Source organism: Onychomys torridus, chromosome 19, assembly GCF_903995425.1.
Source record: "Onychomys torridus chromosome 19, mOncTor1.1, whole genome shotgun sequence".
NCBI lineage: Eukaryota > Metazoa > Chordata > Mammalia > Rodentia > Cricetidae > Onychomys > Onychomys torridus.
This window is the reverse complement of record NC_050461.1, coordinates 35,074,913-35,102,845: the sequence shown is the minus strand read 5'-3', so window position 1 is coordinate 35,102,845 and position 27,933 is coordinate 35,074,913. Positions and strand designations below refer to the sequence as shown.

The 27,933-nt window shown below is 42.2% G+C and overlaps 1 protein-coding gene across 1 annotated transcript; it reads left to right on the top strand.

The window, feature by feature from the left end:
• On the top strand, positions 1 to 27,753 carry Ifngr1 (interferon gamma receptor 1). Its single transcript, XM_036169277.1, has 7 exons — positions 1 to 212; positions 9,429 to 9,543; positions 11,895 to 12,058; positions 14,339 to 14,514; positions 16,916 to 17,102; positions 24,710 to 24,834; positions 26,686 to 27,753. The coding sequence occupies exons 1-7, from the start codon at positions 101 to 103 to the stop codon at positions 27,241 to 27,243; spliced, it is 1,437 nt and encodes a 478-aa protein (XP_036025170.1). The 5' UTR covers positions 1 to 100; the 3' UTR covers positions 27,244 to 27,753.
• The last annotated feature ends 180 nt before the right edge of the window (positions 27,754 to 27,933 follow it).

Genomic DNA, 27,933 nt, shown 5'->3' with positions numbered 1-27,933 from the left:
TGGTCCCCCCCAACTACACTCAAGTGCAGCGGCGGACGTGACGCCAGTCCCGGGCCAGAGGCCGCGGGGGAACCCTGTTAAAGCTGTCTCTCGCTCAGGGATGGACCCGCAAGCCGCAGCTAGCAGCATGATTCTGCTGGTGGTCCTGATGCTGTCTGCGGAGGCCGGGAGCGGAGCTGTGACTAGCATCGGGAATCCAGAGCCGCCCTCCGGTAATGACTCGAGCCGCTGCGGGCAGGGTTGGGGCAGGAGGCCAGGCGGGAGGCTCCCGGCCGGGAAGTCCCTCCCAGTCCGGCTGCACCGCTCTAGGCAAAGCCATCTCCGGTCCAGGGACCTCAGGGGAGCCGGGCTCACGGTGGTTTGCACGCCACTTTCGCCTCTTTCTTCTTTGCCAACACAACAGCACAAACCTTTAGTGACTAAAGTTTAGTCTGTTATAGTTAGTTTCCAGGGCAGCGTTTGGCATCGTGTGTGCAACTCACTGTTTATAGACTTTATTTTCCGGTTGACCAAAACCTTTGTGTAGGAGAGAAGAAAGATATGCCAACTGATATTAAGTAGTTCTGATTTGTCAGGCTGGCTTTTAAGTGTGAAAGTGTTTGGGATGCAAGGGTTTTTCTATAGTGTAACTGCTCAGAGCCTCTGATTTCACCTGCTTATTCACATTAAACTAGGAATACATGCTGGGAATAGTTTTCAATGATTAGAGCTCTAGAGAGAACAATAAAACTTTTCATCCACTCCCTCCCAGTCCCTAGTGTCTGAAATGTTCCCAGTTAGTAGCTGCTGGAAGGCCTGGGGACATCCAACTTCTTTAACTCCAGGAGCTCCAGTTAGGTGTGCCACATTCCCATTCAGCCCTGCCTTGACTTGATCTTCAAAGGTCAAGCAAAACTATTCATAATCGCTAGGAAAAAGCCACCTACATGGCAGTCACCAGAAAAACGGATAAAGAAAATGAGATGCATATACAAAATGAAATTCCACTCGGGTATAAAGAAAAATGAAATCGTAATTGCAGGGGGAAAAATGGAATCAGAATAGTGTTAGTTGTGTTAAGTGAAATAAGCCAGATTCGGAAAGACAAATACTGTGTTATCTTACCATATATAGACTCTAGATTTGTGTGTGTGTGTGTGTGTGTGTGTGTGTGTGTAAAGGAGACCAGGAGGGAAAGATCTTGAGGGAGGAGAAACAAGTAAGAACAAGGTAATAAAACACATGGGACGTGAATACAGAAGGGAGAGTCCTCAAGGTAGGCAGGTGACCAGAAACAAAGAGGCAGGAGCAAGTCGGGGACAAATTAGAAAGTATGATGACATGTATGTAGTATGTATGAAAATGCTGCATTAAAATCTATTACTTTGGTAACTTAACATTTTTAATTAAATAGAGGATGCACTCATAAAAAAAAAAAAAAAAAAAAAAAAAAGGTTGGGCCAGGTGCTGGTGGCGCATGCCTTTAATTCCAGCATTCAGGAGGCAGAGCCAGGCAGATCTCTGTGAGTTCGACGCCAGCCTGGTCTACAGAGCCAGCTCCAGGACAGGCACCAAAACTATACAGAGAAACCCTGTCTCGGAAAAACAAAAAACAAAAAACAACCTGTCAAGCAAACCAATTTTTCATCCCTTAGGATAGACACAGGGCTAGGAAGACAAACTATGGTTAGGACTTATTAAGTGCTGGGCACTGTCTTAACAGAGGGCATAACAGATCTATTTTCTTACCTCCCATGTAGTGTTGCTGGTATCTGCAGACACAGTGAGGCACACCGGGCTGCCCAAGTGATAGAGGTCACTTCCTAAGTGGCAGAGTCCACGTTCTTAACCAGCCTGCCAGCAGCCGTTACCCAGGGCAAGTTGCCCATCACTGTGGGCAATTGCAGTTCACAGTGATAAGAACTTGAACTTACTTTCAGGCGGCTGAAAGGGGTCCCAAACTCCATCTAGGGGACTGTAGGAGGATTTCACAGAGACCATTAACCCAGAGGTCTAGAAAGAATGGTGTTTGCAGGGATGTGAAGTGGTATGCTAAGCTAGCAGATGTAAGTGTCTTGTCATAGAATGTGTGTCAGGGGAGCAGGAGGAAGTAATTAAAAGTTGTACCGTGTGTAACAGCAAGGGATGGAAATGTGGCTTTAGCTGACTTAACCCAAAAGAGAACTGTTCAGAGAATCCAAGTCAGAGTTAAGCAGAAAATGAGAGCTTTCAGCTTGGCTTCAGGAAGCTAGCTCTTAGAACACAAGAAGGCTACAACTTACCATTTCTCATTTCTAATGGCCTAGCCATGGTCAGTTTCCCTCCTTGGCAGGAATCATGGGTGCCGGTAGTCTTTGAATTTTAAAATCCTGCAACTCTCCTCTGAACAAAATCCCAGAGGAAGGGAGGCCCTGATTTCCCTAGCTTTGTTGTGTGCCAGCTGGTGTGGGAAAGACATTGTTGGAAGGTGTGGTGTGGTATTCTCAAAAATAGAAGCATAATGTTCCTGACAGAATTGAAGAGGCTGAGCTAAGAATATAATGTGCCCACCATTTCCCAGTGTCAATGGGTGATTTTGTGCAGGTTCAGATAACGCTGGTTAGAAAGGCCAGGCATCATAGCAAGTAGTTTGAAGAAGAAAGCCCCTTAGGCTGGAGCTCAGTGTCCAGTGTCAGGAGGATTCCATGAGAAATGGCTGTGTAGGCTGGAGAGATGGCTCAGTGGTTAAGAGCATTGGCTGTTCTTCCAGAGGTCCTGAGTTCAATTCCAGCAACCCCATGGTGGCTCACAACCATCTATAATGAGATCTGGTGCCCTCTTCTGGCCTGCAAGCATGCATGTAAGCAGAACACTGTATACATAATAAAAATAAATAAAATAAATCTTAAAAAAAAAAAAAAAGAAATTGCTGTGTGATGGAGGAGAGGGACCTTTTGGGGGGATATTGAGAAGGCAGAGTCAGTTGGACTCTGGATGTGGGTGGAGAGAAACTGCCTGGCAGGGGCAGTGCCTTAGATGGAGTGCCAGGCACTTCCTCCTCCTGAGGTTCCTTCTGTGTGCCTTCACGGTTTCCAAGTCTTCCAGTCCTGCCCGCCGTGATAAGATCTGTGCCCTTCGGAACTGTACCCTAGCATTTTATCATACAGGCTGAGTCAGCCCTCCTCTGTCTGTCTCTCTCTCTCTCTCTCTGTCTCTCTCTCTCTCTCTCTCTTCACTCTTTTCAGGACATTCTGTAGATTCTTAAGTGCATTTCTTTAGATTTTTGTTGTGTCCCCATGCTTGTTTATTTGTTTGTGTATTTTTTTTTTTTTTTTTTTTTGAGGTGGTATCTCATTATGTAACCCAAGCTAGTTTCAAACTGAACTCCCTGCTCAGCCTTCTTGGGTGCTGGGATTATACCCTCCAGGCCAAGGCACCAGTTCCTTTAAAGAGTGAACTTCTGATTCACAATCCCTACAGATATTGAAAGATGATATTTTGATTCTAAAACAAACCCTGAGAGACTGAAAACAAATAATAGCTTTTAGAAGCTAACATACAAAATTCAGCAACACATGGCGGTAGTGTTTTAATTGTAATTAATTAATAAGTAATTAATGGTTTTAATTGTACAGGTAATCAGAATGAAATTTTGATGAGTATGAAGTGACTTCTTGAGAGAAAGGAATTGGTTCCTATGTAATTTTTTTATTAAAGGGAGATCTTTATTTTAGTTGCCAGGGATTCATAATCAAAATACACAGTATCCATTTTAGTCTTGTCTGAGTTACAGAAGTGACTTATTGTAGTGTATTGTTCAGGCTTCACGGTGGCTTTATACAGTTGTGACAGAGCCCAAAATCGGCACCATTGCATGAAGTAGACTCCTTTGAAATTATCAGAACACATCATCTCCACTCCCCCTGTATATGTGGAGGTTATAGACCTTGTTTTGTTAAACAATCACAAGGATGTCTAATTAAAACAAACAAAACGTTGTGCCTTGACATCTTCACCTACCTTCCCTGAAGCTTCGTTTTCTCCTTAATAGAGTACGTACCATAATCCTATGTCATTCATAGGATGGCTTCAGGGTCTACCTGAGATGTACCCTCTGGAGTTTTATATACTTGAATCACAACCACTTAACGTGTGTATCATTACTTTAACAGGAAATTTTAAATATTAAATTACTTAGTTATGGATGAAGATGTATATTGGAAAAAATACATCCAGATCAATAAAAGAAATTTAAAATTTGCTTAGGATCGAACACTTATTTTTCTACCATTTACTTGTGTTTTGTTTTTAGCAGAAAAGGCCAGTTTGCTTTTTTTTTTTTTCAGTTCCCAAACTATTTTTCAACTTTAGAATAGATTAGTCTAGGGGCTTTGGCTATAGTTTAGTGATAGAGCACATGTCTGGCATCCACGAGGCCCTGGGTTCAGTCAGTGCCAAGCAAAGGAAGTGATAAGGAAGACTACTCAAGGTACCACTGTTCAGCCTAATCACAAGGCATGCTGCTGCCTCCCAAAATAGAAATTGAAATGCATAAAGGAAAACAGCTCTTCCCTCAGATTGTGAATGACCCACTCCAGGGGGAGAAGGGAGTCACAAATTTATTTTGACAAAAATAACGAAACCTTGGTATTTTCTCTGTAAATGGATTTTTCATTCCATCTCTCAGTTTTCACTGTGGTGAAAACAGAGATGTCCCCATGCTTTTCCCATCTACAAGCCAGTAGATCTTTGCTCTGAAAGCCAGTCTCTTGGAAAAGGGCCCAGATGATTCATTTCACTATGACCTTTGGTTTTGAATTGAAGGAGTCTGGGAATGAGATCTTCAAATAATTCTGACCCCTTCTCTGAAAACAAGTTGCAGAAAACTGTCTGTTTTCAAGAGATCACAAAATCTGTAAGGTTGTTTTAGTCTGTGAAACTGTTCTAACATAAACTTAAACTGCATAGATAATAATGCCTCTTTGCTTCCTCTACATGTATCTTTATTTACACAGTATAAATATATCCTGAGTAGAAGTTTGCTGTGAGCCTTAATTATTTTAACTACTCTGCCTTGTAATTAAAGGTCAGGTGATAAAATCTGAAACCTAGAGACAGTTGTCATGTAAGTTTGACAAAGACAAAAGCGGTGTCTAATAACCTAACCACATGGTTTCTCTTCTGGTTACATTAAACCACAGGTGATGTCTTTTGGTATAATAACTAAAAGTTTCTCTTTAGTAATAATTCCTGCTGTAACCCACTGAAACTTCTTCCTACTACCTGATTGCTTGATGTGGGCTATATATATAGGGATTTGAAGGCCAGCCTGGGCTACTGTCTTGAGCAAGAAAGTAGATACACATAGTTAGTAAGTCATATTTTATTATGATGAGGGTCATCACTCAAGGTTCACACTCTAAATTCTTATCTATAGTCCTAAGCTTATCTGACCAAGGCTGCTCACCTGTGTGACGTTTCTTAGACGAAGGTCAGGTCCAGTCTCTAGAAGAGGACTCTGATTCGAGGGTCAGGATCCTGTGGACAGCTCTTCCAGCCACAGGGCAGGTCAAGGTAACATCTCTCCAGATGTGCAGAGCATAGCATTGCTTTTGGTGTCTGTTTATATGCTGTCCAGTGGGTGTTGTGGAGTTCGAGTTGTGTGTCTGTTATCTTGAGAGAGTGATGTCACTGGGCTGTGGTTATCAGGTGCAGCCTTGGGTGTAGTGGGGATCCTGACTAGGCTGTTTTTTACATGTCAAAAGGCCTTTTTTTTTTTTAAACTATGTTCATTACATCTACAGTGTGATCCTTTCTATGTGCCTTCTCAAGGCAGGAGTTTCGTGTTGAGTATGTACAGTTAGAAATTTATTTCTATTGGGAAGAGTTAAGAAGAGGATCTTGGGTGCTAGAGAGATGTCTCGGGGGTTAAAGACACTTGCTGCTCTTGCAGAGGACCCAGCTTTTGTTCCCAGCTCCCTATGGCAGCTCACAACCCTCTGTAACTCCACTTCCAATGGATCCAATGTTCTTTCCAGGCCGCCACCGGCACCAGACACTCCTGTGATGCAGGCAGACACTCATGCACATAAAAATAAACCTTAAAAACATTAAAAGATTCTAAAAGGAAGTAAAGAGCTTGTCAGAAATGGGAGGAAGGGCATCTCTGTGCTGCAGAGGCAGGAGGCTTAGCGGCTATTGCCTTTAAGGATGTGCAAGTAAAAATTGTGTTTCCCAAGCGAGTGAGGGAGCTGTGTGAGCCAGGAGGGTCTTGAGCAAAGCGTTGAAGGCGCCATCTGGTTTTGGCTCCTTTCTTCTCAAAATGCGAATGCTGACAGACTAACTCTGGAAAAGGCTGGTGAAAAGAAGGCAGGGTACCAGGTCTTCTGCTGAGGTCCCTGTGCAGGGCGAGAGGTGAGGGTCTGGCCTCACTCTTCCGCATGCAGCTGACCACTCTGTCCAGCACCATTTGTGGGAGATGCTGGCTTTTCCTCGCTGTGTTTTTTGTTTTTTTGTTTGTTTTGTTTTTTTGTTTTGTTTTGTTTTTTGTTTTTTGCTTCTTTGTCAAAAACAGGTGACTACAGAAGCCTGGGCTTACATCTGGATCCTCAGTTTTATTCAGTTGATTAATGTCTCTGTTTTATTCAGGTCTTGTGCCGTTTGTATTGTGATAGTTTTGTAGTATAGTCAGAAGTCAGGGAATGTGATGACACCTCTAGCAGTGCTTCTATTGCTTGTCATTGTTTAGGCTGCCCTGGGTCTTTTGTGCACCCATACGAATTTTAAGATTTTCAGTTTCTGTGAAGAATTGCATTGGAATTTTGATGGGGATTGCATTGAATCTGTACGTTGTTTTCCGTAGGATGGCCATTTCTAGAATATTAATCCTGCTAATCCACGTGTATGAAAGGTCTTTCGTCTTCTGGGGTCTAATTTCTTTCTTCATTATTTTAAAGTTTTCATCGTACAGGTCTTTTACTTCCTTGGTTAGGTTTATTCCAAGATAAATTGTTTTGTTTGTTTTATATTCAAAATCTCAGCCTGGATGGGAGAAGGGCTCAGGACTCCCCACCCCCTACACACACACACACACACACACACACACACGCACGCACGCACGCACGCACGCACGCACGCGCGGGACGCTCACAGAGGAGCTCTTAGCAGTTGTTGGTTCCTGGGGGCAAGGGAGTGTCAGTTTTATACATGGATACTCCCTGGTTCCCCTCTAGGCTGCTCCCACCAGATGGCCCCATGCACATACAGGGAGCACTCAGGGACTCGGTGCCCTTAAAAAACAAAACAAAACAGCTCCTGAAATTGGGAGGGAAATACGGTGATGAGGGATATGGATGGAGGGAGGGAGTGGGGATAAATCTGATCAAAACCTCATGTGTATGTCTGAAATTCTAACAGAAAGAGTGAGGAGGAAATGAGAACGGTTGGTTTGACATTTTCAGGCTCTGCCGAGGCAGAAGTTGATGCTGAAGTTGAGACATGGCTTTTCTGAAAGTAGTGGAGTTTCATTGTGCACCCCACTCCTGACCTGGTTTTTCAGGCTAAGATCTCACAGGCTGGCTTTGGAATTCTAAACACTCCCATTCAAAGTCCACTTAAATGCTGGCATCACAGGTGTGCTCCCCCACACCTGCTTCTGTAAGTGTGTTGGTTTGGTTTGAGATTGTGTGTGTGTGTGTGCGCTCTCTCTCTCTCTCTCTCTCTCTCTCTCTCTCTCTCTCTCTCTCTCTTGCATGCGCTGATTGATTTAGATATGCTGTAATCATCGTGTGCTGCTTATCTGGTATGAATGTTGAATTGTTCTTGAGAAAGGGAGTAGTAGCTTTTATATCTTCTTAAGCCATGCATTATTAACTGGAACTAGCCTGTTTGGGAAGGTTGAAGTACAGACATACCCTATGAAAGAACACCCTCCTAAAGGAGCCCCAGGTTTCTGTGTTGTGAATGGCCACAGGCAGTCTTAGCAAAAACAGAGAAAGGAGCCAGACAAGACCACTATTTTTAGGCTTGCCCTCAAGGAAGTTGCTTAGAAAATCAAAGCTGATAGGTACTCATGTCCCAGCATGCATCTGGTGTTTCTAGAAGCATAGAGGATAGTTTGCAGTTGTCTGGCTAATGGCCCTGGAAAGATCAAGAAAATCTGCTGAGTGTCTGGATCTGGGGACTGCCACTCCATCCCCCATCTTCATTATCTCAATCTTTGCCATAAGCTTTACCCTACGTTGATACATAATAGAAGTTAGGTATTTCCCTCCCAAATATTAAAGAGCTACTTCAAATTATAAACATACAAAGCACCGTTTCTCAACTGTTATGACCAGTGGATGCTTCAGCTGTAGTTAGGCAGATTTCCATGTGCTATCTAGAAAAAAAGGAACAGGTGTATTCCCCTGTGAGGCAGTGTTGAGAGCCTGGTGGCATTTTAGAGTGGGGGTGGGAAGCCCTGGTGTGGCCAGTTCTTCTGGAGACATTGAGTGCAGTCTGTGCTGGCAGACCCTGAAAACTCTAGTGCTTACGATGAAGTGAATAAATGATTGGTAGTACAGTAGGCAGTGTGTTTCTTTATCGGAACCACTACAATGGTGTGGGAATTGATTGTCTTCTGCTGTCTTTGTGTTTCCCGTATATATTAGTTCATTTTCCCATTGCTGTTTCAAAACTCCCAACAGAAGCAACTTAGGGAAGGAAGACCTTGCTTTGGCTCACAGTCTCGGGGTTGCAGTTTGTTGTAGTGACGCAGGGTGGCAGCAGAGAGTAGGTAGGAGGCAGCTGGTCACATTGAACCCAGTCAGGAAGAGAGAGACGGGGACGGGGACGATCCTCAATTCTTCCCCTCCCCCTTCCTCTTTTTATTCAGTCTGGGACCCCTGAGAACACTGGTTCTCAACCTTCCTAATGCTGCGACCCTTTACAGTTCCTCATGCTTTGGTGACCCCCCCCCCACCATCGAATTATTTTCATTGCTTCATAACTGTAATTTTGCTACTGTTATGAATCACAGTTTGTAAATATTTTTTGAAGATAAATAAATAAAAGTTGCCAAAGGGGACTCAACCCTCAGGTTAAGAACCCCTGCCTTAGAATGATGCCTTCCACATCCAGGGTGGGTCTTCCCTTCTCAGCTAAACTTCTCCAGAAACTACCACCCTCGAAGACACATGCACATGTTTCTCTGCTGGGTAGCTCTAAATATAATCAAGACAACATTGAGGATTAGCCATCACATCTTATGTCACGACAGTGTTTATGTAACCTAAAGTGAATCAGCACTCCTCTGTACAGTTTCAATAAAACACATCCTAGGAGTTTGCTGTGATGGAAATGATTTCACTGTCTGCTGGACTGACTTCCAGTTTCCTGTGCATGTTTGTCTAACACGTCATCACATAAGGTCTTCAGCTGTTGATGTTAGTTTCCTACTGTGACCCATGTTGTTTTTGAATCTCTTCCAGTGCCTGTACCAACCAATGTTCTAATTAAGTCTTATAACTTGGATGCGACCCTGTGCTGGGAATACCCGGACATGCCACAGACTCCGATTTTTACTGCACAGGTGAAGAACTATGGGTAAGTATTGTTCATTGATTATTTCTATCCTGTTTTAATCTGAATCTTTGCATATTCCGTCACTCTGTGTTCCTCCATCATCTTTTCTTCCCACTTATCCAACTTTAATCAGCTGTCTGTGGATGTCACAAAATGCTCAGGATGCCGACTAGTTCTTCTCAGTAGTGAAAGAGAGTACTGCTGCCTTCCAAGATTTCTCTCTAGTCTCTTAGGAAGCTAAGATTATTAGCTGTTAGCAAGGAATACCCAAGTGCATTGTGGTAATGTCATTGAGGGCAAACACCACCTTGATAGTAGGTTAGCAGTATCTCAGATTAAATACTTACAGGTCAAGTGGACTCTGTGTGTATGTGTGTGTGTGTGTGTGTGTGTGTGTGTGTGTGTGTGTGCGCGCGTGCATATGTAGTAGTGTGTGCATGTATATACACATACATGTAGAGGGCAGGATAACCTCAAATGTCAGTCCTTGTTTAGTTATTTGCTTGTTTGTTTCTTTAACATGGGTTCTGAGGATTGAACTCAGGCCCTCATGCTTTGCACTGCAAGTAAATGATTGGCTGAGCTGTCTCTCCAGCCAGTGTTCGCTTTTAGATCTATTGATTCCAGGTGAGGAACTTACCTGTAAGATACACCGTTATAAAAACACAACTTGAGATCGAATAGGAGATTGAACACATGTCCACTACAGAAATGGATTACTGTATTAGCTTTGTAAAATATGAAGGCAATTTCATATTTTATGGAGCTAAATGTAGTGACATCCAGACTATGTTGTTCAATGAAAAGAAGAGGTAAGTTCTATGAGGCATATGCACTGTGCTCCACTGGAGATGATGAATGAGATGAACTGTCTGTGTGGGTGTTGTCTGGGAAAAGAAGGGCTGGGAGTGAAAACCCTCAAGCCAGTGAGATTGGCTTCCTGCAAGAATGGGTAGCAGTGTTGTGGAAACCAATAGGAAGAGCCTCGTGTTTTCCATAAAGAAATGCTGCTTCCAGAGTTAAGCCAAGAAATCAAATGAAGAAATATTTATATATATTATATCTTATAATATATAAAAGTATATTTATATATTATATATAAATATATTTATATATTATATATATAATATATATATATATATATATATATTGGTTTTTCGAGACAGGGTTTCTCTGTGTAGGTTTGCACCTCAAAATGAAGATTTTTGTAGGGGTTTGAGGGAGTTTGACTTGTTTTATTGGGTTAGCGGGTTTTTGTTTCGTCTTTGTGGGGCTGAGGTCCAACTTGTTCACATAAACAAGCACTGTACCTCCAAGCAACAACCCCAGCCTGGGAAGACAGAAACGCAATTGGAAAGTCTCCACCATGGCAGAGACAGATGATGAGGACATGTCAATAGCCATCTTGAAGCAGGCTCTTACTGGCCGAAGGATGGACCGCTTAAGCAGCAATGTCAATAAGAACTTGATAAATAAGAAAGAAACCCCATATCCGTATTGTCATTAAATAATAATGAAGTTGGGAAAATGCAAAGCTCTTTTGTGGGCAAGGAACTTCTAAAATGTTATGTAAATGTAATGCCTATATTTTACTAGAAAGATAAATTCAGAACAAAACAACAACAACAAAAAAAAAAACTTGACCACAATGAAGAGCTTTTGTAACGTGTCTGATTTTGTAATTGACTCATATCTGTATTAACAGGCCCCATAATGGTTTAAAACTTAAATATGAAATGTATTGTATTAGTTCTGTCTCTTACAAAGGAATTTAGAGCAAGGGTTAAGTATGCTTTATCTCAAATGCTTATGACCAGAAGTATTTCATATTTCTGACTTTTTTCAGATCTTGAAAGGTCTATATATACCTAAGTAGATATCTTAGGGGTGGGACCTAAGTGTAAACATAAGACTTAGGTCATGTATATGTTATCCACATATAGCCTGAAAGCAGCTGTTGTGATTTGTTATGGTGTTTTATCCATTTTTTTTAAATAGAATTTTTGTAAGGATTGGACCCAGGGCTTTGCACATGCCCCACAAACTTTCTGTCACTCATCTAGTCTCTATGATATTTTGAAAAACAAATTTCATGCAGGAAACAAACAACTTTGCATGGTGTAGCATCTTTCCTTTGTGACATCAAATGGGTGCTCAGAGCCTTGAATTTTCAAGCCATTGGAATTTCCGAGTTTTTGGGTTAAGGATGCTGGGTTTGTACGTTCCATTCAAGACTTTCCTCTGCCTTCTCTGTCTTCTTTTATTTTAGCTCTTCCAAGCAGCTGGCTGGATGCAAAGCAAAACACAGATGGATGGCTAAAGTTTGTGTGGTAATAAGATTTACCATGTGTCACTCTTCCTGTGCATTTTAGGAATGAATGGGTTGACGCCTGCATCAACATTTCTGATCATCATTGTAATATCTATGAACAAATTCAAGATCCTGATATGTCTGTCTGGGCCAGAGTTAAAGCTACTCTTGGACAGAAAGAATCTGCCTACGCATTTTCAAAAGAGTTTATTATGTGCCGACAGGGTAAGTAAGATTGTGTGCATGGGTAACTTCTTAAAATTTTTATTTACTTATTTATTTCTATGTGTATGGGTGCTTTGCCTGCATGTATGTGTACCACATTCATGCAGTGCCCTCAGAGGCCTGAAGAGGGCGTTGGATCCCCCTGGGGCTGCTATTACAGGTGTTTGCTAACTACCTTGTAGGTGCTGGGAACCAAACCTGGGTCCTCTAGGAGAACAGCCAGTGCTCCTAACTACTGAGCCATTTATCTATTCCCTACATGGATACATTTTAATTTTGAAGTACTTATACTTCAGTGTATGTTTGCTTTTATTGATAGTTGCTACAAGTGTCTAGTAAACCTATGACAGAATTTAAGGAGCCAATGTCTTCAGTCTAGGCCCCACAAATAGCACTAAACTGGCCTTCACTTTGCCACTTTACATTTAACATACAATCCATTCAAATCCTGACCAGTGCTGTTCAGCATGGCTAGACATCAGCCTTTCCTTCCCTGTCCGATATGAAATTTATTTCAAAGTTAGATCGCAGAGGACGTGGATGTTGGACTCATTCCTCCTACCTCCCTTAAGTCCTTGAAGACTTTGGGAGCATAAATACCAACTTAACATACATTAACATAATACATTAGAGTTTCCAGCCAGCCAGCGATGGTGGCCCACACCTGTCATCGGCAGGTAGGCAGGAGGGTCAGGGAACCAAGGGCTAGTGAAGCGTTTGAAGTCTGTCTGTCTGTCCCAAAGAAACACAAGTGTAGAGGTCTTTCTTGTCTCTGAATCCAAGGTTTCAGCTCTTTGCCATTCCAGCATCCTACCCTATAGTTTACTGGTCTCAGCTCTTACTCCAGCTCCAGAATGCTCAGTAGCAGTTAAAATCTTGGGTGGGGCATCTCCCCTTAGCCTGTGCCCTCGTCTGATAGACCTGATGGCATTCCTTCCAACTTCTCTTCCTCCCTCACTCACCCTCTGTGCTTGGTTATTTCCACACTGGCATGCCTGTGGTGTCCACATGCCTTGATTCTACCCCAGCTCTTTAGATAGATAGATGATAGATAGATAGATAGATAGATAGATAGATAGATAGATAGATAGATAGATAGAGATAGAGAGATAGAGATAGAGATATACTCAAGGCTTTCCCACCAGCCCTTCCTTTGCTTACTTTAGGTATTTTTATTCTCTGGGTTCATCTTGTACATGCCATCTTTATGTCAGATTTGTCTGCCACAGTTTTATCAAGGGTCCCAGAAGGTATGCCCAAGGTGCACTGAAGAGTCACTGTCAGACCTGGCTGGAAGACAGTATGTGCATGTACATATGAGAAGCACAAGCCCCATACATCAGAGACACAGAGGTTGTGCACAGACACTCATACACGCCTTTAATCCCAGCACTTGGGAGGCAGAGGCAGGCGGATCTCTGAGAGTTCAAGGCCAGCCTGGTCTCCAAAGAGAGTGCCAGGAAAGGCACAAAGCTACACAGAGAAACCCTGTCTCGGAAGAAAAAGAAAAAAAGGACACTGGCTGTTCTTCCAGAGGACCTGGTTGTAATTCCAGCACCTACATGGCGGCTCACAGCCACCAGTAACTCCAGTTCCAGGGAATCCCAGACCTCTTCTGACCTCCACAGGCACCATGTGTGCTCATGATATGTAGACATACATGTAGGCAAAATACTCATACACACAATAAGTAAAAAAACAAACAAATAAATAAGGGCCTTTTCAGAAACAGTTTTTAGAAAACAGCTTCCTTAAGCTACAAAAAATAAGGATAAAAGAGAAGGTATTTCCTTGAGTTTTATTTTGTATGCTTACGTGGGGGTGGAGGGCTTGGAAATGAACCTGGGGCCTTACATTGCTAAGCAAGTGCTCTACCCGTGAGCTACATCTCCATCTTTCTGGTTTTACTTTTTACTTTGACACTAACTTGCCTCGGCTGGTTTCAGACTCATTCTTTAGCCCAAGAAGTAGTGAGCTTAATGGTCCTCCTGTGCTATCCTTCTAAACAGCAGGCATCACAGGAGTGTCCCACCAGCCCAGCCTGTTCATCTTCTAAAAACCAACGTTTCTGACTAATTGTACCTTCCTAAAGACAAAGTCAGAAGTGAAATTAAATCACTAAAGCAGAGTCTAGGCAAGAAAGCTTCTTATCTGAGATTTATTAAACTCTGTATTCTGGAATGTCTTCTAGATCTTCGCAGAGTTGTTGAAACGCATCCATTGATTTGGGTAGATTTAGTAGCCGTGCTGGGGGGAATTATACTTTCCTTTTCTTCCCAGGGAAAGTTGGACCACCTGGCCTGGCCATCATGAGGAGGAGAGACCAGCTCACTGTCAATGTGTTTCACCCGGCGGTTATTGTAAACGGAGAAAGGCGTGGGATCATGTTTGAGGATGAAAGCGCCTGTCACACCTTTGTCTACACCATATATGTGCAAAGAAACAGAAGTGGGGAGGTGTGTGTTCCTCTTTTCTCTTTTTTAAATATAGGAATCATTCTATTGCTTGTGCAAGCTGCTGTCATAAGCTGTAAGGTAGACTGCTGCTCATGCATATCAGATCAGATTCGTGGGTCATAGATTTCTGGTAAGAAAAAAAAAACCAAACTACATAAATACTATTGAAGGGGGCCCAGTATGGAGTTAATTGCCAACACCGGCCAGATGATGCCTTTAAGTTTTCTCTTTGGGTGTTTAATCGCAGGGCCCTCTCTAGAATGTTGCTTTCTCTATATTCCTGTTTCTACTGGTGAGTTGGAGATCATGCCAGGAATTTTTTTCTTTTTCCTTACTAATAATATACAGTATATAAAATAATATGCAGCCATGATTTATTTCTGAAAGGTAAACTAGCAGTACAACACCAGTGATATAATTACATTACTCTGGCCGTGGTCTGGAGTCCATACTTTGATTCAAACTGTGCTCCCTCCGTTCTGCTCGGTGTCACCATTTATTTAATGGTTATCAAAACCGTACTATGTGCCTTCTAAGTACACAGGACTACAGAAGCGAACAGTACAAACAAAACTTGGGATTTCCCGGTGCAGCAGAGAAGGGTGGGGGCAGCCTCTTTAGCTTTGAGTGGAGGCATCAGAGAACCCTCCCAGGAAATGTTAGCTGGAGCCAACACTGGGGTCAGAAGCTGGTCCCTGCAGCTGTGTGTGGGGACATCATTTGAAGCATAGGACCTCGGAAAGGCAGAGATCTAGGCAGAGGCACAGTTGGCATGTGGGGACAACACCAGGAGCCAGTGAGCTTAGGGGGAGGAGTCCAGGGAGCAGGTATAAACAGAGAAGGCATTGGGGGTTGGCATTTGTTTTCTCTTGAGTGAGATGCTGCTTGCCCATGGCTCACTGGAAGTTCCATGCACTTTCCCAGAATGCCCTTCACCATTTCCTTCTGGCACATTCCTGCTTACTCTTTGGGTTCAGGGGTTGTCGGCTCCTCTTTGTATTCTTTCCATACCCAGCAGGTTATTTCATTTCAGGTGGCTCAGTTGGTTTTTCCTTGTTCCTTGTGGGATTCATCTTACAGGGCTCCTGACTTTCTGTTATATTTCTTACCTCTTATCTGCACTGAATTGTTAGGCATATTAAACCGACGCTGTAATACACATGTATTAGTCACCTGAACAAACACCCAAGACAACTAGCTTACGGAGTGGGGAAGTTTATTTAGCTCAGTTTTAGAGACACAAAGGGTGATGTTTGCATCTGCTCAGCTCTGAGCACATCACAGCAGCACGTGTACAAGTGATGACCAATCTTTCTCCTCGTGCTGGGAACCAGATCCATGCCGTCATACACACAAGGCATGCACCATGCTATACACCACTATCACGAGACATTTCATCTCGAAGCAGAGCAGAAGTAAGGGAGGTGGTGGTGGGGGTGGGGGAGGTGGGGGTGGGGTGGGGGGGGGGGATCTCAATACATTTCAGGGGCATGTCGCTATGTGTTCATTATTTTCCCATCACTGTGATCACATATCTGACAGAAACAACTTCAAGAAGTAAAGGTTTATTTGGGCTCAGGTTCTGAGGGTTCAGTCCATGGTCACCTGGCTTCATATGCTTGGACAGACATGTTGGAGCATGAGGCAGGATTAGCCAGGATGAGGTGCCCTCAAGGGCTAAACCCCAAATGACCTGTTAACTCCAGTTAGACTCTACTTCTAAAACTTTCCAGAACCTCCCATAATATCACTGCTAACTGAAGACCTAGGCCTTATTACGTAAGCCTGTGAGGGCCATTTTATACTCAAAGCTTAACCACTTCCCATGATGCCTATCTCATAAAGGTCTCAGCCAGGCACGCCCCAGTATTGCCACCTCAGAGACCAGCCCTTTATTATTATACAGGCCACACTGGATATCTAGCCAAGCTACAGCACTGCAGTTGTGTCCAGGCCCGAGCACAGGTGAACATGGGCTCTAGCTAGTAGAGTGAATGAAGTACAAACGTACTTGGGACATTTTTATGTACTTACTGCGCAGGGACCCTGCAGCCTTCATGTTGCCACTTTCTTACGCTTCCTGTGAAACGCTTTCCTCTCTCTCCGGCTGCTTCTGGTGTTCTAGGAACTGCATAAGCAAGTATCAGCTAGTTCCACAGCCCCTGAACATTTCCATTCTTCGAGTCTTAAACAATACCTGTTCCCATAGAGAGCATTTTAACAACTGTGCTTCCTCGTGCTGGGTTGAAGTCACAGATCGACTTATAACTTGATATCAAAGCGGGTTTTAATTTCATATTCACTCTATACGTGTTTGCCTTCAATGTTTAACTAGGGTAGTGCAATGATTCCCCCCTCAGATTAAAGAAGCCATGCACTTTCATATTGTTTTTCCATGTAGATCCTCTATACAAGTCATAAGATGGATATGGACGATTGTAATGAATTCCTGTGCCAGTTCAACATCTCAGTGTCCACACTGGATTCCAGATACTGCGTTGCAGTAAATGGACACTCAGAATTCTGGGACATTACCACAGACAAATCAGAAGAAGTCTGTACTCCCCTTTTCCATAACCACAGAAAAGGTAAGCTCTTGCCCCCTCCCCTCTAGATGAAGACAGAGAATGCTAACTGAAATAGGGCAATGGGAAAATAAATGGACTGATTTATAACTTAAGCACCTGTCTTTTCTTTTAAAAATATTCAACAACCCCTTTCCCCAGAAAAGCTCCTCATTAAAAACAAGGCAGTTTCTCTGGCATTGAAATGTACTCCAGCAACCAAACTAAAATGCCACTAGATGGCTGACCCAGGAAAGAAAAGATATGTAACAAATATATAAAATTATGTACACAAATATCTGTGCTTCGAGTGGTAATTTGAAAATGTGCTAACTCGAGTAAAGCCAAAAGAGGACCACGAAGATGTCACAGGGGGTAAAGGTACCTGCCTCCAAGACTTAGGGCCTCAGTTGGGTCCAGGAGGACACACATAGAGGAAGAAGAAAGCCAACTCCCTCAAGTTTCCCATAACCTCCACTCATGGGTGTTGGCATGTGCGTGCAGACATCCACACACAAATAAGCTATGTAGCTTGTTTTTAAAGTCAGAAGAAACAGTTACCATCAGTCACAGCTTGGGGGTTTCTTTGCATGCTGGTTTTATCTTGGGTTTCTCCACACAGCTGTGATGCAGCGTGTCGTGTATATAATTCTGTGTACTGCGCATGCTCTCTAGGTTTTAAGGGGAATCTCTTCCATAGAGGACATTTTAACAGATGCCCTTCCCGGTGCTGTGTTGAAGTCACAGACTAACTTACTTGCTATCAAGCTGGTTTTAATTTCCTGGTTTTAATTCTGTATTCATTCTATACATGTTTTCCTTCAATGTTGACTAGAATAAATGCAATGTTTTCCCCTCCCCCCCAGAATGAAGAAGCTATGCACTTTAGCGCACTTTTTAAATATAAGAATATTTTTAAAAAATTTTTTAATGTCTTAGCATTTTCTTCCATACACTTTGTTAATATTTTTAAAATCTATAGACTATTTCATCTTGTAAATAATATTTTTTTTGTTTATTTTCCCGTTTTAAAGTTTTTTTAGAATATCTTTTCTATGCTAAAAAAGCTACTAATTTTTTTTCTTAATTCAAATGACTTTTTTTTTTAAAAAAAGTGGCTGGGCGGTGGTGGTGCACGCCTTTAATCTCAGCACTCGGGAGGCAGAGCCAGATGAATCTTTGTGAGTTTGAGGCCAGCCTGGGCTACCAAGTGAGTTCCAGGAAAGGCGCAAAGCTACACAGAAAAACCTTGTCTCAAAAAACAAAAACAAAAAACAAAAAAAACAAACCAAAAAAAAGTATGCTTTTCCAGGGGAACAACAAAGGCAGTTGGAAAGGAAAGGGGTGTAATGCAAGATGCCAAGAGAGAAAATCAACCAGTAATCCTGCCCAGCTGTGACACTTATGAAACACAGCAATGATCAGCATGGCATGATGTCCCCAAAACTGAAATAGTGGTATTGACATCTTGGGGATAACCAACAGCCGCTGACTAGGAACGTAAGACATGCTAGGAAGAAGGGAATTCATGCCTGGCACTGTAAGTGTAGCCAACTGCCCGTGACCGATGAGGCCGTGGAACCTAGATAAGAGCCTGCTACTGCCACGTGCCCAAACCTGTGTACTTCCTAACTGCTCTAAATACCATGCTCTGCACACACAGATAAGTGCAGCTCTCGCCCCTTATCAAAGAAGCTTCTTTTTTCAGCAGACAGAGACTGTTACCAAACAAAAGGCCACAACTGGCCATAAGGCAGAGAACAACTGCCTGGTTAGCCAGGCACCCATTGATATACCTACAACCCCTACACCTGAGGCTCAGGGAGTGTGCAGAAGAGGGGTGGGACAATTTTAAGAGTTAGAGGACCAAGCTGTCTCCTTTTATATATCGAGGAAGCTGTACCCAAGAAATCTCACTAATATGGCTGCCTAAATAAGACCTGAACAATGACAGCATCACTTGACATGCCAAAATGGATGAGTGGAATCGTCCAAGTCCCCACCCCTAGAAGAAGAGCTGTAGGCAATGATTGACTCCTGAGAGGGGCAGTCAGTCTTCCCCAGGCATGAGCTCCCAATTATTTCTCCAATATCAAGTGGTCTGCCCTAAAAATACACACCTTCCAGCAGCTCTACCCAGACTCAGCAGGTTGTACTTATATATTTCTATGTATGTATAACATGTGTATGTGTAGCAATAATGAAAAAAGAAGACAATAGAGATAGTTGAGAATCTCAAGACCAGACACACTGGCCTGTCTGTGGGAGGGAGGAGCAGGATATGCTTGTTGGGGATCGAAGATGATCAAAGTATATTATATACCTAGATGCAATGTCATAATGAAGGCCATTATCTCATACAGTTAATAAATGTGGATGAAAACTCCTGAAAAGAAGCTGTGTCTGCAGGGACTGATGGGGATTTCAGTGCTGTAGAGAGGCTGGAATTTTATAGATTTAGAGGCTAATTACTTTGTCTTGGGGCAATTTAGCCTTCTGGAACAGCCATGCCTTGCCCCACTCTGTATCTGAACTAACACCTCATGATAGTTAGTAAAAACCTCTCAGAAGCTGTTCACTTAGAACACTGTCTTCCATCAGTCCAAGAGCTAGGAATGTCATGAGCATTGTGGACCTGTAAGATAGCTCCCACATCTCAGTGTATCTGCCTCTTGGCACCACCAGGATAGTTTAAACTTGCCTTGATGGGTGGCTTTCATTCTGTAAAACCATGAAAACTTTGGGGTAAACTAAATATGTGTTTCTGGACTGTGGTCACTCACAGTAGCTCTAGAGTAAACTGTCTCTTGTTCTGTTTAAGGTGAGAGCTCTGGGTTTTTGTCGACAGTAGTAAAAATGGGGAAAATACCACATATAGTACTTCACAATACTAATTTTAAGTATTTCTGACCAAAGTTGAGGTACTCTAGTTGGCTTCCCTGTGACTATTCTTCACTAAAATGTTGATTTCCTGTGACTAGTCACTAAAATGTTGGTTGGAGTCTCTGTTAGTAGTTCCGGTTTCTATTGCTGTGATAAAACACCATGACCGAAGCACCTTGAGGAGAAAATCAGAAGGAAAGGCTTGTTTCCCTGACATTTCCACGTCCCTGTCCATCATTGAAGGCAGTCAGGGCAGGAACCTGGAGGCAGGAGCTGATGCAGAGACCATGGGTGGATGCTGCTTATTGGCTACTCCTCATGGCTTGCTCAGCCTGCTCTCTTACAAAACCCAGGACAACACCAGTTTGCCAATATACATTAGCAGGAAAAAAACAAAAACAAAAACAAAAAACCACTAATTAAAACCCCAACAAAACTCTTTACAGTTTACTGGAACACCAATGCAAGTGTAAACTAAACCCATCTGAACACTGGCCATTTGTCATAGCCCTGTAAAACTAGGTACAACTTCTGCTAACTCATTAAATGTTTTATGATAAGATGTAACCCTTCTGCTGAGATTATGTCAGTCAGTCCTTAATGTAAAACATTACCGATATGCATCCCATTTACAAGCTAGTGTTGTTCCAATCTTAGGTGGTCTTTTAATAAAAAACCTAGAGCCAGATATTGGGGTGAAAGCTGAAAGATCAGAGGAGCAAGCGACAGCCAACCTCACCTCGCCAACTCCTCAGCTACCCTGTTTTCACGATTCCTCAAACTGAAATTGTCTGAGTCCTCACCCTGAGAAAGGGTCCTCATTGAACTGTTTCCTCAGGCCTTATAGACCTTTCTCTGCCCTGCCATCACTTCCTGGGATTAAAGACGTGTGTGCTTCCCAAGCAAAGGCATGAGATCTCAAGTGCTGGGGTTAAAGGTGTATGCCACTACTGCCTGGCTGTGTTCCGAGTGTGGCCTTGAACTCAGATCCAGATAGATCTTTGCCTCTCGAGTGATAGGATTAAGGGTGTGTGCCACCACTGCCTGACCTCTATGTCTGATCTAGTGGCTGGCTCTGTCCTCTGATCCCCAGATAAGTTTATTAGGGTCCACAATATATCACCACATACTAGTCATCAGAAAATAGTAGATATACACATTGATGAAGGTAAGAATGTGCCCGTGTTCACATATCCCCAAAGAATGCTGTCTTTATATTCAACTTAGTTTGGGGCCATTAAATAATATGAGCGTAATTACCTTATCAACAAAATTTATCAGTTGATGGGTATCATAAACTGACTCTATGGCAACACAGGCAAGCGCTGAACTGAGTAACCATTGTATACAGAGAACCAAGAATCCATGTTATGTGTTGTTACCGTGCATTAGTGTGTGTTAGCGGCTCAGTGTAGTATTTCTGTATATGCATATTGCATCGTTGATCAACTCCAGCTCCCCTGTTCTCCCGCCCTTCTCCAGACCCCCCCCCCCCCCATCACTATTCTACACTTAGATGACTTTGGCTTTTTGAGAGAAGGTCTCTCTGTATATAGTCCTAGCTGGCCCGAACTTTCCGTTTAACCCAGGCTGGCCTTGAACTTCTGGCATTCTTGCCTCTGCTGACCTAGTATTGGGATTACAGCCATGCACTACCGTACCTCATGAAGGCTGATTTTTTTTTCAAGGTTCAAAATATGAGAGAACACGCTGTACTTGTGTGGCCTATTTTGCTTAGCATGTTATCCCACAGTTCCATCCTTTTTCCTGTAAATGACAAGATTTTAACTCATATGTATGGCTACATAGTATTGGTATATATGTATATATAATGTGTGGGGATATATATGTGTGTGTGTTATACATTAGAAGATATTTCATCTCCCTCTCAGGTATTATGAATAGTTCTGCAATATACATGGACATGCAGTGATCCCTTTGCCATTCAGTTTCATTTAGAGAGATGATTTGCTATTGTAGTTTTGATTTGTGTTTTCAACTGGTGGCTAAGGACATTTATCATTTTTCCATGTATTTGTTGGCCATTTTACTTCTCAGGAATGTGTATTCATTTGCCCATTCTTTAATTGGGTTACTTGTTTTGTTAGGTTTTTTAAATTCCTTATGTTAACTTTGTATCAAATGAGTGAATGGCTGCTGTTTTCTCCCATTCTCTTCACTCTGTAGACTGTCTCTTTTGATAGGCCTGATTTTACAGAATTCATTTGCAAGGTCTTTTGTGTCCTGTCCAGAGCATCACCTATACCTTTGTCTTCAAATATTATTCCTGTTTTCTACTCTTAAGTCCATCTTGAGTTGATTTTTGTGGAAAATGTGGCAAGGATTATCTTCTCCATGTGGCCACTGGGTTTTCCCAGCATTTATTGAAAGGTCTCCTCTTTAGTGGTCTGTAGCTAGTGGGCTCATTTCTAGGTCCCCCACTCTGCTGCACTGGGCTATACATCTGTTGGTCTGCTCCTAGCATGCTGTGCTTTGTTACCATCCATTTAGTTTGAAATCAGGCATTTTGATTCCTGCAATTTTGATCTTTTTGCTCAAAATTGTTTCAGCTATTTTGGGTCTTTTGTGGTGAATTTCATATGAATTTTGGGATTGTTTCTTTTTGTTCTGTGATGAGTATAATTAGTATTTTGGTGGAGATTGCATTCAAACTATAGACTTCAGTGCTGGTACAGATGTTTTCATGAATACTCTAATGCAGCCAGGTGGCAGTGGCGCATGCCTTTAATCCCAGCACTCGGGAGGCAGAGGCAGGCGGATCTCTGAGTTCAAGGCCAGCCTGGACTACAGAGTGAGTTCCAGCTACACAAAGAAACCCTGTCTCGAAAAACCAAAAAAAAAAAAAAAACACAAACAAAAAAACTTTAATGCATGAATTTGGAAAGTCTTTCCATGTTTTGTTCTTTTGATCTGTTTTTTCAATTTTTTTTTTTTTTTTTAAATTTTCACTGGCAGAGTCTTGTACTTCCTTGGTTACATTTATCCCTAGGCAAGGTTTTGCTTTGTTTTTCTTTAAGCTTTGTGAAGGGGATTGTTTCCATTATTTTTTTTCACCAAATTTAATATTAATGCTGTTGTTTTTATATTTTTATTTTGTATCCTGTACCTTTATTGTTTTCATTTATCATTTTTAAATGTTTATTTTATATTTATGGGTGTTTTGTCTTTATATTTGTCTAATGGACCACATGTATGCAGTTCCTGAGGAGGCCAGAAGAGGGAGTCAGATTCCCTGGGGCTTGAGTCACTTGTGGTTGTAGGCTGCCTTGTGGGTGCTGGGAATTTAACCCCCAGGTCCTCTAGAAGAGTAGAGAATGCTCTTAACCATGGAACTGTTCCTTCAGCCCAATGGATATCTTTTTGAGTGATGGAAAGCTAGGCTGAAATGTTAGACCAGACATGTAAAATTTAATATTAATAACTTTCAGGCCATGATAGCTTCAAATATGAGTTAAAACAATGTAGTGAATTTTGTGCTAATTTCCATTAAGCTATTTGGAAAACAAAATCCTACTTTATATACAAAATTGGTGCATGTATCCCAAATCCAATTTGTAAAAAGCCTAAATAGGATAACAAAGGAATTGATTTGATGATTGCATGGTGGCAGCTAGTGTTTTGTCCCCTTGTCACAGAAACAGGTCTTGTGTGCTGTTTCCTCAGCCCAGGGGGATTTCAGTGAGACTTCTAATACAACACTAATAATCACTATTTATTTATTTATTTGTTTATTTATTTATTTATTTATTTATTGCTATCATAATGATTTACTTCGTTTAACCACAGCCCATAATGGACATGGTGTAAGCATTCATTAAGCAGTAACGTGTAGTTGCTATTCCAAAGAGGTGGCTTTAGAATAGAAACGAGAGTTATGGAATGCTGGCTGTTAAGGAGACGCACACTGTCACAATGTTTAGACTATTGTTTATTTTTAGAAGAGAGGACTCTGGGAAATGCTGATGATGATGTTTTGTGAATAAGAGAGCAGAGTAAGAACAAAATACCCAAAGAGTGTGTGCGCCCCCTCAATCGATACTGCTGTTCGATGCTCATCTGTGGGCCTGAGCATGTGTGTGCAGGTGGCTCCTCTGTGTTTTTATAGTCACACGGGTCTTCAGATGGATAAGTGGTGAGGAATTCTGGGGAGCAGGGCTGGATTGGTTTTTTGGTTTTATTTTGGTTTTGGGTTTTTTGTTTGTTTGTTTGTTTTTTGGAGACAGGGTTTCTCTGTGTAGCTTTGCACCTTTCCTGGAACTCGCTTTGGAGACCAGGCTGGCCTCGAACTCACAGAGATCTGCCTGGCTCTGCCAAACGAGTGCTGGGATTAAAGGCGTGCGCCACCACCGCCCGGCTGACTGGATTGTTTTAAGAGTTATCAGCAATGTTGCCAGAATTTATATCTTCTCAGGAGAGGCATTTTTAAAATGCTTTTTTAACCGAGGGGAATGTGTCCCTTGGTAACACCCTGTTGTGAGGCCGTGAAGATGTTTCAGAAGCTGTTTCAGCTACCTGTGTCATGGCAGTGTAGTCCCAGGATGCTTCAGCCCTGGGAAGAGCCTGACTTCTAACTGGGATGCACTGAGTTTTCAGTTCCATTGCCCAGTTCTGCTCCAGTGTTCCTTCAGGTACTGATGACATTAACATGAAGAATGGTGCTAGGACTTTTTGATGCAGAATGTCGTGTCTTCTATTTGTGATTGTCCCTTTTCTTTTTTCTTTTTTAGATTCGATTTGGATTCTGGTTGTTGTGCCTTTTATCGTCTTTCTAGGAGCTGTCCTGGTATTTGCATATTGGCATATTAAGAAGAATCCATTTAAGAGAAAAAGCATAATACTACCCAAGTCCTTGGTAATATATTTAATTATTTATTTAATTGTACACTGACATTAATCTGAACTTCTTTGACAGTCCCTTCGATGCTAAGTGTCATTCAGGAAAATGATGTGCTCCAATGACTAGCATTCTATTTAATCTTGTTATAGTAGTTTTCACTGGACACTAATCTTTCAGTCTGCCGTATACCCAAAGCCACATATATTTCACTGTGCACCAGGTACCTTTTTTTATAATTTTCAGGATGAAAACTGACAAATTTGGTCAAGAGCTAAAGGTCCAGAAGGAACAGTTCACTCTAGTACAATCAGTGTGAGTGTACAGTACAAAAGAGGCTTGTGTATGAGCCAGCAAAGACCTTGCCCCACTTTCGAGGATGGGGGTTAGTTATGCTTCTCCAAGAGGCAGTGATATGGGAGAGCCAGCCTAGAGCCCCAAAAACTTGGCTTTTGAAGAGCTGCAGACATGCAAATACTTCTCGCAGTTTGGCATTTGGAAGGAAAGATGGCCCGGAATGAAACTATCACATTTGACATTGGAGTGTAGTCACACTCCAGTCTCTTGAGATGATTTAAAGACTGCTTGAAGGTAATGAAATGATGGCATGTTGACTCAGACAGGACAGGAATAATATCTACGATGTTCAAAGGGCACAGTGGGATTTGCTGTAATTAACAGGCTCTAAGGTGGTGATGGACTATATCTACAGTAAGTAGACAGTACATCTATGCTCTATCCGTCCTCCTCACTATAGGGAAGCAAGAGACCACCTGGTATTAAGCCATCCCTTTCTCATTAGAGCAGGAACATGGACCTGACCCTCCAGCGGTGGTGGTCAAGATGGAACTGTATGCCCCTTGCCAGGAAGCTGCTGCCGCAGCAGCCTTTTACATAATCCTTCCAGTCATTCATCCTGAGGACATAATTTCATAAATAAGAATGTGTGAAAGATTCAGCATGTTCTCTGTCTGTTAAAGAAAACATCACTCTGAAGAAATGCCAAGTCACTGACATGAAATTTACATGGGGAAGACACTTGCTGTAGCTTCTCCACAGACACATAGAAGATGGTTTGAAAAAGGCAACATGCATTTATGAGATATTTAATGACTTCATATTTGTAGTCTTAAATAAGTTCCATTAAAAAGAAAAGAAAGGGGCTAGAGAGATGGCTCAGCAGTTAAGAGCATTGGCAGCTCTTCTAGAGGTCCTGAGTTCAATTCCCAGCAACCACATGGTGGCTCATAGCCATCTACAATGGGATCTGATGCCCTCTTCTGGCATGCAGGTGAACGTGGAGACAGAGCACCATATACATAAAATAAATAAATCTTAAATTATTTTTAAAAAAAAAGAAAAGGAAAAGGCAGGCTATGTGGTGATCACATTTAATCCCAGTACTTGGAAGACAGAGGCAAGTAGATCTCTGAGTTTGAGGCCAGCCTGGGTTCCAGGCCAACAAGAGCTATATAGTAAGACCTTGTCTCTAAATGAATGAATGAATGAATGAATGAATGAATGAATGAATGAATGAACGAACGAAGAAACAAACAAATAAATAAATAAATAAATAGAACAGTCAAGCCACGTGGTGGCACACATTTTATGTTCTAGCATTTGGGAGGTGAAGGCAGGAGTGTCACAGAGTAGTTCAGGGTTATCCTCTGCTACATAGTGACTTCAGGACCAGCCTAGGCTACATGAGGCCCTGTCTCAAACAAACAAAAAGATCAAGAAAAAAAAATGCAGTGAGCATATTTTAACTATGTTTTCCGAAGTACGTCATTTGCTTTTTAGGCCTTTTCTTTTTTAACAGGCATTTAAGCTCATTAATTTTCCGTCTTTACTTGCTTTCTTTCTACTTAGCTCTCTGTGGTAAAAAATGCCACTTCAGAGACAAAACCTGAATCCAAGTATGTATCACTTATCACATCATGCCACCCAGCTGTCCTTGAGAATGAGCCAGTGATCTGTGAAGAGCAATTGTCCACGGTGACAATTCCAGACAACCCAGGAGCAACAGAATGTGAAGAACTTTCAGATGAACCTGAGGCTAAGAACCCTGAAGGAAGCACTTCTGAGGTGGCTCCCGACAGCCCTCCAACTCCCATACAAAAAGGCAGTTCTTCCCTTTTGAGTAGTAACCAGTCGGAACCCTGTAGCATCACCACCTATCACTCCAGAAACGGCTCCGACAGTGGCCTCGTGGGGTCAGGCAGCTCCATATCTGACTCGGAATTCCTCCCACACACTAACCCGGAAACAAAGACTGCAGAGCTGGAGCCCACACCCTTGCCGAAGGCCCCCACCTCCTTTGGTTATGATAAACCACACGTGCTGGTGGATGTGCTCGTGGATGATGGCGATGGGAAGGAGTCTTTGATTGGGTATAGACTCACAACCGATGCCAGAGAGCCATCCTGAGACCACCTGAGTTCAGCCAGTGGCGAAGGATCTTATTTTCTTAGGTGTTTTTTCTGCTTTGATTTCATGAAGAGAAGTTGTACCTCAGCTGGTATTAACTACATGGAATGTCTTGATTTAGATCCATGTGTCAGGAACCTGTGGGCCCTGCTGGGTTTACTCCGCAAACTCCAAAACTCTTTCAAAGGAATGTATTGTTGCTCATGAGCTCCTTTCTGGATGCATTACCAGTGGTGAATTTTCCTGTATTAACCCTGCTTCCTGCAGCCGCTGCTACTCCATCGTTACCACCTCAAGGGACATGCTGGACAGTTTTTTCACATGTCTTCATATTGTAAGTTCATGTAGATAGCATGTTTACAAGTTTCACTTTGAAGGAAAAGCTGAAAGCTACTCCAAGTTGGACTTAAAGTTTAATTCAAGCTGATAGAATCTGATAGAATGTATCAGTGGAAGTTTGTGCATATTTTTTATGGAGCATTACTTGTTATTTTTAAGTAAAATGTTTTGAAACAAAAACTTACTTGGGTATTCATTTATTGGATCACTTGGGCCAATCTTTCATAGTTATGTGGCATATTTTTATATTACTTGTTGCTGTACATTAATGCTGTAGAATTATTTTCTATTTTATATGTACCTAACCTTTAAAGTAATTCTAAAAATAATCTCTTCTTTTAAAATGGGTCA